The 21,538-nt window shown below is 29.3% G+C and overlaps 1 protein-coding gene across 1 annotated transcript; it reads left to right on the top strand.

Moving 5' to 3' along the window:
* Positions 1 to 119: 119 nt before the first annotated feature.
* LOC129990375 (tubulin delta chain-like) lies at positions 120 to 9,240 on the top strand. The gene is made up of 6 exons (XM_056098189.1): positions 120 to 412; positions 1,087 to 1,159; positions 1,358 to 1,654; positions 2,561 to 2,807; positions 3,963 to 4,127; positions 5,832 to 9,240. The coding sequence occupies exons 1-6, from the start codon at positions 279 to 281 to the stop codon at positions 6,230 to 6,232; spliced, it is 1,317 nt and encodes a 438-aa protein (XP_055954164.1). The 5' UTR covers positions 120 to 278; the 3' UTR covers positions 6,233 to 9,240.
* Positions 9,241 to 21,538: the final 12,298 nt, after the last annotated feature.

The raw sequence follows: 21,538 nt of genomic DNA, 5'->3' as shown, positions 1-21,538 counted from the left end.
AAACAATATTTTAAGAAAAGAAAAAAAAAAACATTTTTCTTAGAAGCAGTTCTAATATTACTAATCTATATTACTTTCTTTGTAAACAAACAATTTTAAACTTGCAAACTGAAGGAATATTGATGTATAAGCTTAGAAACAAATATAATTTTTAAAATATTTTTCTCAATAAAATTAATTATTTTTCCTAATATAATTAAAAATAATGCGAACATTAGTGAATTTAGAATATTTGTATTCTAAAACCCTTAAATAAAATATACAGACTTTATTTTGTTATGTCTCTCATAACACTTCAAATTGGACAATGTGGGAACCAACTTGGGCACAGTTTTTTCAATACAATATCCGAAATTTTAAACCAAAAGCCAACTGCTTCAAATTGTAATTTTTTAGAAGAATCTCAGTTTAGGTGAATATTGGTTAATTATCTCTACTATAAGTAATTCAAGTGATTTTTTTTGTACCATCTCTCAGTACACCATCATGGCTTTAAAAATATCATCCAACTGCAGCAGTGAAAATTTCAATAGCTTTCTAAAAATTCATATATTAGATGATTTTTGTTATGCAATGAAAGAGATTCTGACATAAATGATTCATGAAACATTCACAAACAATAATTTATAAAATATTTCATGTTGTGGATATATAAATGGAAAGAGCTCACGTTTTAATTCTTTCAATGCTTAAGCGTCTTTGTTCAAGCGAAATCAAATTGGGAATAGATCTGAAAAGGCGTAAAGACCACAACTTGATATATTATATATCGCACTTAGATTTAAACTGAGACATTACATATGTGTGTTTCATGCATAACTTGTTAAATTTATTCTCATAATTATCTTCATTAAAAGCAATTAATGAGAAATATAGAGAATAATCATTTGAAATTAAATTTTCTGAATTTACTGTTCATTTGTACTTTTATTCTGCATTTAAAGTTTTTTACATATTAGCACATTAATAGTTGTGAATATAAAAAGATTAGATTTCTAAGATATCTCAGATTATCTTTCTTTGTATATTTAGGTTTCATTATTAACCATTTTGATAATAATAAATGTTTCATTTTTTTTTTTTTAGATTCTTTTCTGATTGTGAAGAAAATTTGTGTAAAAAATATGCTCGTTCTATTTTAATCGATACTGAACCAAAGGTAATCTTACTTTGATTATATTTGACTTATTTATTAGATATTTGTGTTAAAAATACTATCCAATTAATTATATTCTTTTAATTTTGAATTAAATTTTGTAATTTTAAGCATTGCCAAATACAAAATTTCGTGGCAGGTTTTTCTTTGACATATCTTCATTCTAAAGTAAAAATATTTTTATGCTTTTTTTTTCACTAGGTAATCAAAGAAATCTCAAACTTTAATAAAGATGTTGCTTGGTCTTATCGAGATGATTGTCGCATTAATGTTCAACAATTGGGTTCCGGCAATAACTGGGCTATGGGTTACCACCACCATGGGCCTGAATTGGAAGAGCATGTGTTAAATGCAGTTCAAAAGGAAGCTGAACGCTGTGATAATATTCTAGGTTTCCTTCTATTCTCCTCTGTAGCTGGAGGAACTGGTAGTGGTTTTGGATCTTACATATCTGAAGTTCTTCGTGCCAATTATCCATCAGTATCTTCAGCAAATATTGCAAGTATCCAGCACTAGATTATATCAGTGCAAACTTTCATGATATTATTAAGTCGATTGTATAGTGAAATTTATGATGTGTATTTATTATGCTCAGTTAAATAGTTCTGAAAAAGATATAAAAAAGAAATGATTTAAAAGTAATTGATATTTTTCAATCAAATTTAGTTTTAAACGTGTTTTTGATATTCTGTATAGTAAATTTATTTTTAAAATAAAAGATATTAAATTTTATGGAGTTCTTTTGATAATCCTTTGATATATAGAAATGCATTGTGTGTTATCGATCTGTGATTGATAACTCAAATAATTTTAGATACTGTCAATGATTATAAAGTGTCTCTTCTATGCTATCAAAAGCATTATAGTCTCTTCTAGGTGAAAGTAATGAAATGAAAGAAATTATTTAACATTATTAAGGATATTATAGGTATAACTTACTGAAGGCTAATACATTGAAGAACATGAATGAAATCCTGATTTTCTACCATCTGTTATCTACTATATAATGAATTTCTTTTAATAAAGTACAAACTTTGTTTTTGCTAAAACATGCTAAAATGTGTATGGAGAACATCATTACTTGCAAATGATTTTCATCTTATACCTTATTTTTTATCCTAAATTTAGAGATAAACTTATAAAGTGGAAAATATTATTATTAGTTACTATATAAACATTTACCAAGAGACAATTACATTTACTATAATTTGAAATTTGTTTTTGATATCAAATTGATTTTAGTTGTTACAATTTTATGTTCCTTCATATTTATGTTTGATTTTGCTTTGTGTGCTTGATTAATAATGGAATTATTTTTGCTTCAGTCATACCTATTCCATAATATTTTAGTTATCTTGTAAAGTTTATAATTCCATTAATAATAATACTTCATTTTTGTTTTAGACTATTTGGCCATTTCAAAGAGGAGAAGTATCTGTTCAAGCATATAATGCTACTTTAAGTCTTTCATCTTTACAAAAATCAGCAGATGCCATTTTTGTGTTTGAAAATGATTGGTTACTAAAATTATGCCATCACAAAATGGGGCTGAACAAATCTTCTTTGAATGATTTGAATAATGTTGCTAGCCAGCAACTAGCAAATGTCCTTTTACCAGTTGAAAGTTTCCAGGGCATTGTTCCTATTTTTAGTAAGTTACATTTTATAGACTTCTTATTTTGATTATTTGTAACATATAATAAGCTTATAAAGTATGTTATTATCTTCTTTCTGTTTCTTTTAAAGAAGTTTCAATTCAGAACAAACATCTTTATGGGGTATCAGTAATATAGTAACTATGAGGCTAGAGGAGATGACTGGTGTCTAAATTGCTCTAAAAACCTATAATGTATATTTGACTGGTACTTATTAAAGCAAGATTAAATGACCTTAGCTGTATTATAAAAATTTGGTGGCAGGGGTCTTTGTTATTTGGCCATGATTCAAAATTATGATACCTGTCTGGAAAAAAGCCTTTGCATTTTATGGTTAAATATTGAACTGAAACTCAAATTTAAAAAATGTGCTTTTTACTTCAAGAGCTTAGTTATTGAAAATTTGTATTTTGATAAAGCCAATGCAATTTAAATTTTAATTTAATTTGAATATATTTTCAGCTCTGCAATGCAAATGATATGCTTTTAATAAAATCTCCAATTAAAGAAACCCTTTTTATTCAATTTTTTTTTTTTTAATTACAATGAGTCTTATATATTCAAAATAATAATTAACTTCAGTGTTTCATCAGGATTCAGGTTCATGAGATGCATTTATCTTTTGAATTTAATTTTAAATTAAACATCAGTTGAACAAATTAATTAATTTGTTCTCTTAAATCCTTAACCTCGAAAAATTTCTTATATGAATTTGAACACAATCTTATCACACTGTAGATTCTCAATCTTCTTTTATAGTTTCACTAAACTCTCAAGTTTATTTCAGTTATTAATTTAACATGCATTAAAAAATAATATTATACCAGCATTGCTTCGAATGAAAATATTTTTATGTCTTTTATTAAAGAAAAATTAACTATTAATAATCACAATCTTTCCATGTGCTTCAATATTTGGGAACAAATTTTAAAATTACAACTTCATAGCATTACAAAGGTTTCAGTTATAATATTTTAAGCTATCAGTTAATAGCTGCCTGTTGTAAATATCCTATGCAAGAAATTAGAAGTATATTTTAAAAATTAAATTTCCTAGTAATTAAACTGATATTTTCTTTAAAATTTTTTAATATTTAATAAACTTTTAATTTTTTTAGATTTTAAAATATATACATATGCATTTCTTTTCAGATGACTTGTTAGCCCATTTGGCTCCTCATCCTCAATTTAAATTGTTAGGCCTCCGTTCTGTGCCACAAGAGCCATTAACTTCATTACCCTTCAGTGCTTATACTTGGCCTGGCTTGTTGCGCAGTCTGAGAAGAATGGTTCTCTACAATACTGTTATAGATGAAGGTTTGCTTTGTTATTATTGATAGCATGTTTTATTACTTAAAAACAATATAAAAGCATATTATATTTTAGTGTATATTCACTCATTTATGTTCACCTTTGCATGCATTCAAATTTGTAACAATGCTGAAGGATGCCTTATTACTCTAGTATGTATTTCTAGTGAAACGTAAAGACAAAAATTTCAAGAATATTCTGTCATATATAAGCTAGTAAAATCTGTACCATACGCTTCAAAGCACCAAATGGCCAAACTATCCTGATTTTTTTTTTTAATATTTTTCTTATGACATGAGTACCTTGTTTTATAATGATTATGATTAAAATTTCAGAATGATTATGATTGAAATTTCTGCAAATTGTTATTAAAATTTCAAATATAATAAAATTTATGATTTTTATACACTCATAGAACTCATAACTATGCATATGTTTAGAAAGAATTATTTGTATAGTTATAAGACCATAAGTAATAAATAAATAAATTTTCTAAAATAGTGAAAGCAAAAATAATGTAACTAACCAAAGTAATAAGCCAGCTCCATCTCACTAGATTTGATTTAACCCTATATTTTCATTTTAGACCAAGACAAAACAATTCCAACTGAACTGTTAAAACAATTAATGTGTAATTGCTGCATGAATTTAATATTCTGCTTGTAAGCTATGTCCACAAAAAATGATTTGATCTTTATATGTAATTACAGAACATGTACTTTGTGAAATAACATTAAAAATTTATAGTCAGAAAAAAATTATACAAATAGTCTGGCATATTATTTTAATCAAATATTTAAAAAAGTAATTAATGAAAATTCCATAAAAAGCATTATAATTAATCGACATTAGCACATCAATAACCATGTAAAATAGATATGATAATGTAAATTTTGATGAAATATATGAAAAAAAATATCTATTCACTAGAGCCAATAACAAGTTTGCTTAATTTTTTATAACTTTACAAGTAAGTAAATAAATGTGAAATATTTGAATTATAAATTATCTTGACAGATTCATTAATATTAAGAATTTAGCTGCTGAATTACATTTTTTTAAAATAAATTATTTGTAAGTATTCATAATTCACCATCGATTAATCTTTTTTCAAAATTATATTTTTCATCTGTGAAGCAAATATATTTTCAGCAATCAAATTTCTGATTAAAGCTTTGTTTTTTTCAGTGCAACTATTATTTGTTTAAAAATTATTTCCTCTAATGCCATGTCAGTTTTTGCAACAATGGAAAATTATGTTCAGAATAATCCAAATATCTTTTTTTTTTTTTTTTTTTTTTTACAAATGCACCTAACACTTTTACAAAGAACATTGCTCTGATTTACTTTAAGTGCTCTTTTGGCTTGTAATAATTTAAATGAAAACTGCTTAATTTTTTTAATCAATTTTTAGTTTTATTGTCTTAGCTTGATTTTTTTTGTAATGGTTGTCTTCACTTCTTCTTTTCCTCCATAGCTTGTCTTTACAAAAAATAAAAATAAGCATCTTCCTTTTCAGTAGTTTCTTGAGCTAAGTGATTCTTCACTTCCTTTGTTACTACCATATATAATATATATATAGAATTATTGTTTATTGCTTATAAAATATATTTTTTTACTTCAAGAATAAATTTATTATTATTTCTGCCACTAGTTTAACGTCTGTTCATTTAATTTTCAAGACCTTCTCTTATGTTTGTTTTTTTTCAGTGTATGGACAATGCAGCTCATCAACAAATATCACTAATAGTCCTCCAGTCTCATTGGCCAATCTTCTTGTGCTTCGAGGACGAGATTCTGAGGTTGCTGATCCTGAACTTCTCCACAAACCTTCACTTCCATATGTTTCTTGGGTCCCCAATGCTTTAAGGTTAAAAATGTGGATACATGCTAGTCCATTTTTACCATATGATAGAACTGCTGTTCTTGCTAATAATGGACAACTTTCAGCAGCCTGTGTAGAAACTGCTGTTGCCAAAGCATGGAAACTTTTTTCATATAAAGCATACTTCCATCATTATATGCAATGTGGCTTAAGTGAAGAAGATTTCAAACTTGCTGTCATGGATGTGGAACAAATTGTAGCAAGTTATAACTCTTTAAAAGCCTGAGTCTTGGCAGCTCAATTCATGTTAATTTATGCTCAAACATAGGCAATGAAAAATATAAGTTCCTAGACCTTTTTAAGTCTAGTCATTTTAGCTAAGATGGTTCATATTAATTTTTTTCGATGTTTTGTATATTTTAAGGTGCAGTGTGTTAAGATTCCAGAACAGAGGAAATGATTGTTTTAAATTATCATCATATCACAAATGTGTTTGATTTTAAAAAAATATATGGATTAAAAATATGTGTATTTTGAGATAACAGTCAAAGCTGGTCTTAGGATGTTCCTCGCCTGATTGGAAATGATTTTTGATAGTATATTTCATTCCCAGCCAACTTTCATCCAAAATATAAAATAAATTTAATTAAAAAACACTTTTTTAAAAAGCCTGTTTATTACTGACCAAAGGAATATAAATGTTTTTATTCTAATTATTTTTTACTTTTTAATCATTATTTTATTGCTTTCACATAATAATTAAAAATCTTACTATTAAATCTAAAAGATCTGCATTTTTCTTCTTCATCATCTCCTTTTTTTTTTCCCCTTCCATTTTTTGTATTTTTGATGGCTGTAAAAAAAATAAGACAATGATCAGAAAATAAATTTAAAAATACGAAAAAAAAATCCTTAATTGAATGATCCAAAAATAAGTTGATACTTGATTTTGTTTTGTATTTGTTTGAATATATTTTTGCAGCATTCTGGCACGGACCTATCGGAAGGAATTGGCTAAAAGCTGATAACAATATATGTCTAAAATTATAATTAATATGGGATAACCTGTATGTTGTTAACTAATCATTAATGTAAACTAATTGAAATTATCGCATTTGTGTGTAATTTTGAAACCGCTGATTCTTGGCTTCATGATCAGCAAATTGTGCATTCCAAATTCGATTTTACAGAAGACCTGGCATATACAGGTTGTCTCAAAAACCTTGACCGTGGCTTTTATTCCTTAAATATAGATCATAAACATATACTGTAAATTACAAAGTTGCATAAAAAAAGGTGTAAAATGTTATGAAATTGATTAAAATTTTCAGGGGATTAAACTTACATTAAAAATACAACATTTAAATTTTTATACGGACCTCATACAAAAAATTCTCAGTGAGTAAAATGTGCCCCATCCTCTAATAAGATCATGTACAAAATTTCAGTAATTTATCATAAAAAGTCTCAAAGATATAAAACTACATAAATGCTGACTTAAACAACTTTTCGATACCTGGATATGAGTTTGTGAAGAGGAAAAATCATGTCGGATGTTCGTGTATTCGGGGCCGTACCAAATAAACAAAGAAAGTAATCTATACTTATATATAAAGCTCAATGTGTGTGTGTGTGTTGGCGCTCTACAGAAAAGACCATTTGACCTACAGCTACCAAATTTGGTACATGTATACCTTGGAGGTCGGGAATGTGCACCTGGGGTCCCTTTTTTTGAAATTTTAATTAGAATTTTAATTATTAATTAAAAACTAACTTTACCGCCAAAAAAATCTTTTCATTTTCCCCACCGCCAAATGAGTAAGGGTTCAGTTTTTTTTTTTTTTTTTTTTTTTTTTTAACAGTAATGAGGCTAGGCTTAAGATTTTTCGGCTGATTATTTCAAACGATTTTGTTTATTTTCTTGGTGTTCGATGCATTTAAAATTAAACATTGTTAATTAATCGATCTTTCAGATTCATTCTGAAGTACTTTTGAATTAAAATAAAACAGAATAAAGGAAATTAAAAATTTATAATCTGCATAGCGTTACCCCAACTGGCGCTGAAAATTCACGCAAGCGCATTGTGTTCTGATTGTTGGCAATATTATCAACGGATGATTCTTGCTTTAAATTATTTTTAGGTTAGTTGCATACTTTTGTAATTAAATTGTATTTATGTTAGTTAAATATTTTTTTTATATGCTTATAGTTTTAAGTACATCGTTTTTTAAGTAGTTTTTTTTTTTAACCTGTTTTCAACCGATTATTTTAAACGATTCGTTTTGTTTTCTTAGTGTTTGATGCATATAAAATTAAACGTTGTTAATTAATCGATCTGGTCATGATGAATCTGAGAAAATTTTGTTGACAAATTCTTGAAATATTACATAAATTAAGAAAGATATTCTTTAGTGCCCATAAAGTTTAAACACTCAGTGACTGTTTTCAGTAATCATATTACAAAAAAAAATACTTTCAGTAAAAAATATTATTATATTAATTGCAGATTAATCCTTTCCACTTTAATTTAAAGCATAAATTCTACGGGAGCTAACAGAAAATTAGAGAGATACATATTACGTTATGACTGAAGCCCTTTATAATATTATGAGTGAATTCTATGACTATCAAAATTTTAAGCTTTAAAATATTTTGATGAAGAAGCTATTAAAGTAGGAATTGCATAAAATATTTAATTATTAAAATTTTAACGAGCATTAAGATTGGCGAACCGGCTGGTCGCCAAAAGCGGCTAGAAATTGAATAAATAAATAATAATTTTGCTATTTATTGCTTCAAAAGAATTAAAAATTTGTAGAAATAATAACTTAAAGGAAAGATTATATAAGAAAAGATTACTTAAAGGAAAAATTACATAAGTTTTTTCACAAGTTCATTGACTTTGCTATTTTTAAATTATATTCTGTAATTCATGATATAAAATGTTAAAGTATTTTTCAGGAAGCATAGATTTTAAAATTGTATTTAAAACTAAAGATATGAAGCATATTTTATTTCCTTATGATGCATTCCTGCATCGCATCATCTGCACTGAAGCTGTAAAAATTTGCATTTTAATTTGTGATTGACCCTTCACCAACTTTGTTTAACATATCTTTGAGAGTTTTCATGATAAAATTCTGAAATTTCGTACATGACCTTATTAAAGGATGAAGCACATTTTACTCATTGGGAATTTCTTTGCACAGGGACGGAAAAGAAATTTAAATTTTGCCTTATTTTAAGTTTAATTCCCTGAAAATTTTAATCAATTTCATAATATTTTGCACCTTTTTTTTATACAACTTTGTAATTTACGTTATATGTCTATGATCAATATTTAAGGAATAAAAGACGCGGTCAAAGTTTTTGAGACACCCTGTATATGGGCTTGTTGCATGTTAAATCTCTCAAGGATTAAACTTCCTCAGTCTATTATAAAAAAAAAAAAATAAAAAAAAAAAATTGAGGATAGAAGTGCCGGCTACCTTATCATCTACCCATAGTTCAAAATTACGAGATTAATAAAAAAAAATTATATAGTTTCAAAATGGAACTTTAATTTAACAAAATTAAACTATTCTCAAATCTCTGAAAGGACATTAGAAAGGACGAAGAGAGTTACTTCCCCCCCCCTATTTATAGGGATATTTGTATCTGTGATAACATAGTTTCAACATCTCAAACTTCATTTAAAGAATTGTTTATTGTAGCAAGGTTTTACTGACTATCACTATTATTGTGATTTCATTGAATATTTTGGTACAATCTCTTTTCACTTCATCATCTCCTCTGTTTTTAAGAAATCATTGTTATATTGTGTAATATATATGTTACATCTGTTTTTACAATTTTCATTTTGTTATATTTTGAATGTTTAAATGCCAATATAAATTTTTTATAAAATATGTAAATATTACCTTTTGTATTAATTATTTTGAGAATTGTGCATCCATAAATTTTTTAAAATCCTAATTAGTTACTTTCTTTTCTTACATTGAAATCTTGAAATGTATGCTTATTTAATTTCCCTTATATTTAACTCTGAAACCATCCTATGCCGGAATGTAGAAATTTGAACTAAAATAACAGAAGCATTTGCTATTGATGATGAACTTGTAGTTTTAAAACTAGAAATTTCTTCAACAAAAATGTCATCAAATTTTGATATGCATTGTCAAATCAATTTGAAATTTTCTTTGCTGTATTTAAACACTTATATTTTATCACTGCATTACAGTTAATGTGATTAGTAAAATACTTACAAATAGTGTATCCCTTTTACATCTTATACAATAGTCTTCTGCTGATATATGCAGTTAATTCAGAAAATGTCTGCCTTCAAGGTCTGAAAATGAAAAATTTTCTGTAGAAAGGATCCTTCATTTTTTTTTTTTAATTCTTTATAAATTTATCTTATATGTGAAAAAAATACAATTTTAAATGACTACTTTTTATAATAATACTCTTTTACAAATTGTAATACAGTGAGAAGAGAAGTAAAAGAAAACCTATTATTGTATGTAGTGTTTAAAGGAGGATGTCATATTAATGATGCAAAAGTGTTGCTGTCTATTCCATACAGCTAAATTGTTAAAGCATTGTTTAAAGGGCATGAAGATGAAGTCGCATGTCTCTGTTGATCGTCTCTATTCCTTGGCCTCAATATTAGTGAAACTGTTGCTGATATCCTCCATCCTCTCTATAGAAACTTTCAGCATTTCTTCATGAGGAATGATTTTATATATTTTAAGACACCATTCATGATTTGCTTAATTTTATATTTAGATGCATTCAGATCATTATACTATCTACTTAAATCTACTGAAGTTTTTTGTATTCATTTAATGTGCTGCCATAATTTTCTTATAGCCTGTAAATATTTTAATAATACTAATCACCAATAACACAAGGTTATTATTATTATTATTATTATTATTATTATTTGTCTTCTTTCCAATAATGTAATAATAAGTAACAAAACCTAGTTTTAGATTGCGTCATTCCAAAATATCAGTGCATTTATTTTGATTTTTAAAAGTATCATGAAGGGAATGAAATAAAAAGAATTTATGCCCTGGGGGCCATTTATGCTGCTGATTTTCCTTTAAGATTTGTAATGTACAAGGTGATAGAGAATTTCATTAAAAAAGATGAACAATAGTTTATATTAAAATGTGATCTAGATTTGCTCCACTTCCAGGTTACATGAACATATTTTAAATAGGAAATCAATAACAGGAATAAGCTTTTAAATAGTAAACGAGGATGGGGGGATATTTATCTAATTTGGGTCGTATAAGCATCAGTACACAGCCTATTACTGAAACTGTTATGCGTAATCTTTAATGTTCTTTAATGATATATATATGTGTGTTGAGTAGCAGTGATTCGTACAAAGAAATTTTTTCAAGTTTTCCAAAACTAAATAAGAGTTTTAGATCAACTTCCAATTAAAAAATAAAAAATTAATTAATTAATTTCCATGTAATGGCCCCAAATCATATCTTTATTGAACATCTTAAATACATGTTATGTATTTTTTAATATGATTTGTACCTGTAAAATGACTACTCACATCTTCAAAAATCATATGCAAATTGCAGGAAGCCACCAGATGACACCGATAGTACGTCACAATGACGTGAGTGTAAGACAGTGATGTATAAGGAATATAGGCAAAGTAAAATTGTTCGCTAGCCTTTTAGTGCAATAACAGCACAGTCATGACACAAAGGACGCATTTGGATGATTTTTTAAGTGGTAGAATTATCGGCCGTCTGGAATGTGGGCGTACCCAGCTGGAAGTATTCGAGGAACTTGGAATCGCCCAGAGTATCATCTCCAGGCTTTGGATTCCAAGATGATGGTAATGTGAGTAGACGTTACAGCACAGGTCGCCCCCGAGTTACAACGCCGAATGAGGACCGGTATTTAACAGTTACTGCCAAAAGAAACAGGCGGAGCACAGCATCAGACCTGTCTCAACAGTAGGGATTCCAATATCAGGCCAAAAGTTCAATGCCAGTATTCAGTATTTTTTAGATATACCGGTAGCAGAAATTTTCGAAAAAGAAAGGAAACACAGGTGTTTCTTTGTTTTATTTGCCAGTTTTAATAAAGAGTCTAAATATCTCAAAAAATAATTTGTAATTTATAAATTATAACAGTATATAAAGAATCAGAAAAAAGTAAAGGAACATCTTATTTATTTAAATCGCAAAAAAAGTGTAAATATCACTATTCAGTCTGTGGTACTATTACAAATTTTTGAAATGTGATCTTAAAAAACATAATGCATCAATTGTACTGTCATTAAGCCTGAAACGTAATTTTGTGCAAAAATTATCAGCTGTCGAAAACGCTCTTTCGGCATCTACGCTAGTTGGTGGTACTGTTAGCAATGCGCGATATACTTTTTCCAAGTATTTACCTCTAAATCCCTCATTTTCAAATAAATCGATTTCTCGTCGGATGGTTTTGGATATAGCTGATTTCTGTATTGTATTTTGGTTTGTTGAAATTTTTTTATTTATCGCTAATTCTAATTTTTGTTCAAGAGACAATAATATAGTTCCTTTTCGCTATCGACATTAGTGTCTTCATGATCTTCGATAACTGTACCGAATTCTTCTGAATGTGGATAGTTTTGTGGGTAAAAAATTTTAAGAAAATTTACTGTAAACTTGATCAGATTTGAATTGGTTAGTTCTCTTTTCTTCTTTTTCATTTTTAAAATCATTATAATTATGTAAATACCGTAAGACATTTTCTATTTCGGTATGCCTTTCTTCTGTGCGAATTTTTAATGCAATATATAATTCTTCAGATAATGATGTGTGCTGTTCTTTCAATGACTGCAATATGAAATTTTATGTTCCATTAACTGTTAATAAATTAGAGTCTCTACTACATAATGCCTCAACAGCCAGTTTAATTGGAAGTAGAGCTGATACATTTCTGGATATTAAGTCGAATTCACTAACTGAAAAATTAATTTGTAGGTTTAAGTTGATTATTACTTTCCAGATTGGATTTCTCAGTTTCAAAAATCGTTCCATCATTAGGAGTAAACTGTTCCAATGTGTTTTAGAATCGAATATTAACATATATTCTGTTTTATTTGCAGTTAGTATATATTTTTGTAATATGGTATTTTTTGTAGGGGAAAAGCTTAAATCTCTCAACAATTTTTCGAACTTATAAATTATAGGAAACATTTCTTGATGGGTTAATATTTCATCCTCATTAGCAATATCTTCTTCAACAATTACATTGTCTTATCTTCATTGTCGATATCACTCTCACTCTCTTCAAAATCGGAATCCGAAGTTTCTATATCCACAGTATTTGGATTCTTCTGTTCTTTATTTTTTTGGTATAATACATCTATTACTCCTAATTGGATTCCATGAGCATGGCACAATTTCTGAACCAATCAACTTTTCAAATTTTTTCATAACTGTTGCTCCATCAGTCGTTATGGATACAATATCTTCTTTCAGATATAATCCATGTTTCGCTAATTTAGATTTAAGCACTTCCACACATTTTTGGGCTGACATACTTCCCGAGACATGTGTAAGTCCTACATTCCAATTTTTTTTTTTCTGAATGAATATTTATATTTAAATAGCGTCTATTTCTTACACTTGTCCATTCATCCAATGTAAGACTAAATTTTTCACCATTTACTTTTAATTGTATTAGCTAGTATTTAAAAGAACTGCGAACACCGTTACTGTAATTTATAACAGTTCTTCTTATAGTGTTAATCGATGTTGGTAGATTTTTAAAACCTCTGGTGGATAGGGATGTTCTTAATTCAGTAGAAGTGCAAAACATTCAAAATGGCATACCATCTAATGCTGTCATTTTACTTATAATTTCATCCAAATTATCTTTTTTTTTTTTTTTTTTCAAAATTTAAAATTTCTGTAGGCTTAGGCTTAGAAACTGTGCTTAAATGTGTATCATGTTTCGTTTTTAAATGTGTATGGAGTCCGCTTGTACTTCGTCCGTTCATTTTAATAACTCTTGAGCATTTTTTTACATTGTGCCTCCATAATCTTTTCATCATATAAATAATGAAACCAAACTGAATTGTTATCAACTGATTTTTTATGTTCTTTAAAGTTATTCTTATTCATCATTATGGATTATTATTTGAGTATATATATATATATATCTGAAAAATATTTTGATCCCTAAAGTATGATATGCAAATACAATGTAAATAACAAACTCACCAATTAAAAAAATATTACGCACTTTCTTCATAACTACAACCTTGTTTTCACAGATACGAATATCAGACTACGAATCCTGCGCATGTGCAGTATCGCTCGGAGCTGTAATAGGATAGTTTTGATCCGCTTCTTTGGATGATTCACATACTGTTCGTCATAGGTATTAGTATTTTATCACGATACAACTTTGTATTCACAGTCTAATTAATTTCGCCTGTTAGGAAGACATAAAAACAAAAAAGTGTACTATTTTGCTATGTTGGCGATCTCTGAACATATAGTGGAGACAATTTTTAAAATTTCTAGTAAATACCGAAAAAAAAATATAACTTGTGAATACCGGTATTACAAAATTGTACAAATGGCTCAAAATACAGTTTTCAGTATCCCGGTATTGTAATTCCAACGCGTCAGCTCTCTTCAACCACTGGTACGACAATTTCAAGGCAGACCGTGTGCAGACGCTTAAGGCAGATTGGTCTATATGCTCGAAGGCCTGTTAGATGTGTTCCACTTACTGCAACTCACTGTCGTCTGCAGTTAGCCTGGAGTAGAGAGCATGCATTGTGGACACCGCAACAGTGCGCTTGTGTGATGTTTTCCGACGAGTCCAGGTTTAGCTTGCAGTCTGATTCACACCGGTGTAGGATTGCTCGTTTGGGGAGGAATTATTCTGGGTTCCAGAACTGACCTGCATGTTCAAATTGGAACCATGACAGGTGAAATCTATCGGGACGTCATTCTGGAGTAGCATGTACGTTTGTTTGGCGGAGCCATGGGCGCAGAATTCGTGTTTATGGATGACAACGCCCGTCCTCACCGTGCAAACATCGCAAACGAATGACTTCGATCGGAGAATATCACCCGTATGGACTGGGCAGCATTCTCACCGGACTTGAATCCAGTAGAGCATGTGTGGGATATGCTTGACCAACGAGTTGCAGCCCGTCAACCACCTCCTACATGTCTACCGGAACTTCGGAGAGCATTGTTTGATGAGTGGTGTAATATTCCCCAAGATCAGATCGATAATTTGATACTCAGCATGCCTAGGCGGTACGGACTGTTTTGCATCGTCTGGGAGACATACTATGTATTAACCATCATACCAATCATGTAATATTGGTTTTTGTAAATAGGGTTTATGTATTTATTTATTTTTTAATTTGCTCCAGGGAGCAAAAAATCGCAGTTTTTATTAATGATATCAAATATATAGCATCTGTTTTGCTCTTTACCTTTTGTATAAATAAGTCACATTTGTTTTGCTTCTGACTCTTTCTTTTCCTGAACTTGCATTATCCTTAATTTATGGACATGAGTGTATTTCGGAAGTAGTTCTTGATTATTTTAGAATAGAAAAAAAAGGTATCTCTTGCATTACAGATTCGGCATAGTTCTTCGTTAGATTTAAATTCGGAGAAAACTAAACAAAAAGCAATCAAAGAATTTTTATTTCAATTTTTAATTACCATTTATAACTTATTTAATTTAGAATGCTCCCATTAATTAAAAAAAATGAGGCAATACTATTTTCATTAATTTAAGTGATCTGGCATTACTGAATATAGAAGTGAGAGACGATGATATTTTTGAGTAGAAAAATAAATTCCCCTCATTTCTAGAATTTTTTTTAATTATGAATAAAAACTCAATGGCATTTAACAACAACATTTCAAATAAACCGGCTATTTGAAAGAAATACTACTTGAAGCGAAATACAATTTCATTCTAAGTCAACATAAAGCCATTATGAACTATGCGGGTATGAAAACCCCCTTTCTAAAGAATGACTCTTTAGTGCGAGTCCCACACTTAAAGGAATTCGTGGGACGGCTGATCCTATGGCATCTATAAATGACCGTAAAGTCAGCCACCTTATCGGAATTCATTATATTGACAATCCTTCAATCTATTAAAATGTCAAACCTGAAGGAGGAAAGAACTGCATTGAAATACGTCGGAAACATTCTTGGAGTAGTATACGACGCAATTTTCCGTGCAAACCGAACTTGAATCGTTACCGACCACATGTCGAAAGGCGATCTTGATGAAGGACAGGGCTTACGTCGAATTGTGAGTAGAACCCTCAGAGGGTTAATATCAACAAATTTATCCTTATTCAAAGATAAATCATCACTCTGTAAAAAAAATTCCGTGTCAGCATTCCTACTCGAACAAGTAGTAATACTTATATTTTCACTTAGAAGAGAAGGTGAATTATTATCATTTTTTATACAACAAGCAGAATGAGAAGAAACATGTTTTGTTTCTTTTTTATTCTTACGGATTAATTTATTCAATTTTTTTCTGGTATCAACAGAAAGAATTAGGCAATGTTGGTGTTCTTTTTCACTTGATTACTCACGCTCGGATTTATTTTCAGAAATGCATTCCGTTGTAGAACTTTTACTGGAAAAAGTATTTTTAAGATCTGAATAGCTATTAGCTGATATAATACATTCAAAATAAATATTTCTGCCTGTAATTTTTAGAACTCTTTTCGCTTCTGATTTTTTTTATCAACATGATTTGATATCTATCGCCACTGATGGAACATTCACAATGGTACTGTTTGCTTATTGAATTTTTATGCTTCTGCCTAAGTAAGTTAATTTCTTTACATAATTAGGATTAATAATCATTAACACGCTTCCGCTATCAACCAAAGCTTTAATAGGAATGTCGTTTACAATAATATCTACGTGTTCAAACTCAGCGATGATTAACTATTGAGGATTTCAATTGATTTAAACACGGAGTTTACAGGATTTCAGTTATGGGATCTTCTCTAATTGTTATGTTGTCTAGCATCAACATTTTCAGGACAGAATTTTGTCATATGCAATGTAGAATTACATTTAAAACAAATTTTACTATCAATATTTCCATCTATTATTTGAGAGAATTATTGACGCGCGATCTTGAACTATAGTCATGTGTATTTTTGCTCTCCCCCCCCCCAAAAAAATGTCAGAAATACATGTCGATTTCTTTCACTAACATCAGTGGTTTTAATCAGTCTGAGCTTTGTTTGATCAAAATATACTCTGATGTGTCCTTGTCAAGAGTGTTTGTTAATTTATCGGTTACAATTAGTTCACAAATAGTCGCAAAATCTTTTATGTTCTTAGTTCTAAATAATATTATAAATTCACTTTTAATCTTGAGGCGAATTGCACGTTATTTTTCTCCTTTAAATCGTTTGGCGGCTTGAAAGTTATCCCAACATTCTTTAGCAGATGGTTGGAATTCTCTTAACACTATTCTTTTGATTTCGTCATATCTTTTATTTCGCTTTCGTTCGCGTGTAACAAAACAAGTCGGCATTTCTTGCCTAACAAATTTAGAAGGATTTCTGCTTTATATTATTTTAACCTGTTTTGTTTCGAAAGCACGTTCCAAAATATTGAAAAACAAATTGAAATATTCTAATTTAGTTGACATTGTCATTGTGCAGATTTCCTCGATGGACTCCGCATGATATTCTGGAGAAGGTCCGTTAGGATTGCTTGAACGTTTCTCATACTTTCTTCTTGAGCTAAAGTTAGTTTTCATTTTTTTAATTCAAACTGTCTTTCCTTTTAACGCGCTTGCTCTGCCTCTATTTTTTCGCGTTCTTCTACAATTGAGATGATATTGTCTTTTACAAATTCCAAATAATCTTTAGCCGCTTTTCTATTTTCTGTAATTTGTTTAAGCTGTACGATATTTTTTTTTCTCCGGAACTACCTCACCTATTGCTTCAGCGCCAAAAATTAAATCTGTCTTTTTTGTATTTTTAAACATTTTGAATATGCCTATATTTTTCAAATAACAAATGATATTATCATAATGATAATAATAACGATGCTAATATTTCTTCAAAACAAAAATTTCTAAGATACACACATTCAAACAGTTTCTTTTTTCCTGAAAAAGTCATTCTCAAGTATGCAAATCTCAAAATAAATGCTTGCTAGGTTCTTTAGTCAAAATGATATAGAAATTTCTCCTACCTGTTCTTCCTCAATTATATCTGTTGAGAGAATATTTTGCAGGAACTTCACAATTCACCGGCCATTGCTGAACCGAAGATTTTCTTGAAAATTTTGTCAGCCACTGCCAAACCGAAGATTTTCTTGAAAAATTTTGTCGGTCATTTCCGAACCGAAGATAATTTGACGAAGACTAATGGTGAAATTTCTGGATTCTTACCAGATCAAATATTATTTTTCTATTTCCGCGGTCATTGCATCTGCGACCGAGTCCCGACATGTAGAGACCTGTGGCTCGAAATGGCTAATGGCCTAAATGGCTCAAAAAACAGGCCTCTACTAAACGGATAACACAAATATCTCTCACGGGCCTCAGAGCGCGATTGAGATTAATACAAAACAAATGGATCATACTTAAAGAATAATATTCGATATCACAAAAATTGAATTCGATGAAGAACTTGACGAATGGTTGGGCCGTTTTATATTGACGAACGTTTTTTACATGACTGATGTTTACAGGATTCTGCTGTGGAAAATCAGACGGCTTCTTATTGACTGAGTTCAGTGATGACACTCTGGACAACACACACATATGTATATTAATAATGTAATCCTTGTCTTGATTTGGTCCATGTTAACTTCATTCTAAAATGTTCTCTTATTTCTTGATCCAATTCCATTTTTTTTATTTAATTAATTCAACACGAGTTTTAAAATTGCTGAAGTCGGAAAGTTCCCACATTCACAGTGAAGGGTTAAAAAAACTGTCAACTTAAACAAATTCTTATAAAAGATACCTAAATTCCCCCTGCCTAAATCGACACGCGTAAAGAAATCCCTATCAGAATCCCACAGTATATAATCATCGAAATAAATATTTCTGCCTTTTTTTTTTTTTTTTTGCTCTCTTCTGTTCTTTTCCGTGCTGTGAACGGACGTGTTTTGTCCGCGCTTCTTGTACATAAATTATGCCTCCCGGGATGGAATAAAAGCGAAGTTTAAATATACAAAAATGTCTTTGCTTCAAAAATATGCGTTTACATTATGTGTATAAGATATATATATATAGAAGGCAGGTTTGAAAACATAGATGAGACGCTGTATTTTTAATTTCGTTTTATTCTCTCTCGGGAGACAAACATGATTTATTTACAAGAAGACGCAGCGCTACACAAAAGCAGAAGCAAAAGAAGAGCGAAACAAATGATCACTAGTCTTATATAACATAGAATTTCTGGCCACGCGCCGATGGAATACATATATTGACCTTTGACAAGGGCAACGGAAGTATCACTTTCAGTTGATACGTAGTACTGATGGCGCATTATTTTTTACAAGGGAATTAATTAAATCAAAAGTGGAATTGGATCACGAAATAAGAGAACATTTTTAGAATGAAGTTATTATGAGCTAAATTAAGATAAAATCTTGGAAATTAATTAAATTGAAATTAGAATTAAAATATCATTACACAAACACACACATATATATAATAGAAACTCTAAATATCACGGCCTTTGAAATTATTTGGTAATAATTTCACTTCTCTATGTATTTTACTTAAAGAAGACTAAATTCCATCTTGGACAAGCAGAAACATTTTTACCGTTGGAAGAATTAAAAAAAAGTGATGATGTCAACTACTACACCCTCTATGTACTTGCAAGTGTTCTGTCATCACAAGGAAAAAAAAAAGAAAAGAAATAAACGACTCTGTTTTTAAAGGTGGTTTCAAAACAGGAAACTAAACTAATATTTCTCAGTTTTTATTTCGGAAAGTTTTTCAATTCATACCACTTTAAAAGCAACAAAACTTTTATCGAAGAAAAGTGGATAATCTATATATACATATTCCAAAAGTTTCTATCATTGTTTAAAGCAAAGGAAAAAAAAAAAAAACGTTAAATGACTGTGTATTTTATGAGGGGTAAGAGAATGAAGTTAGAGTACACATAAGTTAGAAGATTGATGATCTAGACAAGTACGCTTTCATAACTGAGATGATATCATGGAACTCGATTGTATGATTAAAGTTCACATATATAATAAATAAAACAGTTGTAAAATTTTTAATTTAATATTAATGATTCGTTTTAAAGCTTAGGGTTTTTTTTTTAACAGATCTCGTAATTTTGAAGTGTGGTCAGATGACAAGGATGATATCTAAGATATTACCTCCTTCTCCAGGCTTCCGCACCACACCAGGGGATTTCACGTGCACAGATCCGCTTACATGAAAAGTGACTCTTCAGTGAAATCGGGTCTCGAACCTGGAACCGTTTGGTTCCAAAGACGAGACGTCTCCACCATGACCTGTAAATTCATTAAAATAACATAGCTTTGATATTTATAATAACTTTAACTTAAAAGTACGTTGTTAAGTTAATCATTCTTATTAGAAACCTATTACCTTTCAACATTTTAAAGAAATCTTCAGCTACTGTCCAGTATTCAGAATAAAGAACAATATCATAGATATCATACAAAACTTTGCATTTATAGGAATGAGCCAGAAGTTATGTGTAGGAGATTTGATTAAAATGAAACTCAGTCAATATTCTTTGTGCATCAAGTTATCGCCATAATTAGATAAGGCTATGTAATTTGCAATCCGAACAATTATATTTTTTTATTGTATTATTTAAAAATTCAAGATGTTTTCCATCAAAACTAATTTTGAAATTAAATAATCATTATAATTTTGAAGAAATGTTGCAATTTAAATCTTATAAATTAGTTTATTTTATGAAATTCTTACTGGCTAATTCTTTTAATAAGAAACATTATTATTAATACTACAAAGAATATATTTAGATAAGTATTTGAAAAATAGATTAGAATAAATAAATAGCAAAAGTAAATAAATAAAAGCATTTGACTTTTAGAAAAATTTAGCAAATCATGTTCATCTTATTTTTTTTCCCCATCCTAGGTAATACAGTCTGTTTTACAATATTGTGCGGCCTAACACATTATTCAATATTCAGTAGTGTAATACAATATTGCGAAAATTGTTTAATATCATATAGTATTGCGCATTATATGTGTGTTACTAGGAAAGAAATGCTAACTTCTATTTTCATTGCTACAGTTTAATTCGGATAAAACAAAAGAATGAAATTTAAAAATTGCGTATAAAAATACCTACAAAATATAAGATTTCATGGGAATGAAATAATTATCTGTTTTCTTCCGCCTTTGCAAATTTCCGATGTCTTCTTTGAATGTTTCATTGGTGTGAATTTTGTCTTGCTTGAAAACGAATCTACACTGCTGTGCATCAACACTAGTTCACTTGTATTGCCATCTAGTGAAGTAATCATGAACGAAAGTAAAGGCAACTAAGAGCAACAAGCTTTGTT

Source organism: Argiope bruennichi, chromosome 1, assembly GCF_947563725.1.
Source record: "Argiope bruennichi chromosome 1, qqArgBrue1.1, whole genome shotgun sequence".
Classification (NCBI taxonomy): Eukaryota; Metazoa; Arthropoda; class Arachnida; order Araneae; family Araneidae; genus Argiope; species Argiope bruennichi.
Note: the sequence above shows the minus strand (reverse complement) of the source record. Positions and strands in the feature narration are given on the sequence as shown.

Coding starts and splice junctions, on each gene's coding strand:
- LOC129990375 (XM_056098189.1), top strand. CDS start 279: ATGTCTCTCATAACACTTCAAATTGGACAATGTGGGAACCAACTTGGG. Junction 413..1,086: donor TTAGAAGAATCTCAGTTTAG/GTGAATATTGGT, acceptor TTTTTTTTTTAG/ATTCTTTTCTGATTGTGAAG. Junction 2,808..3,962: donor GGGCATTGTTCCTATTTTTA/GTAAGTTACATT, acceptor ATTTCTTTTCAG/ATGACTTGTTAGCCCATTTG.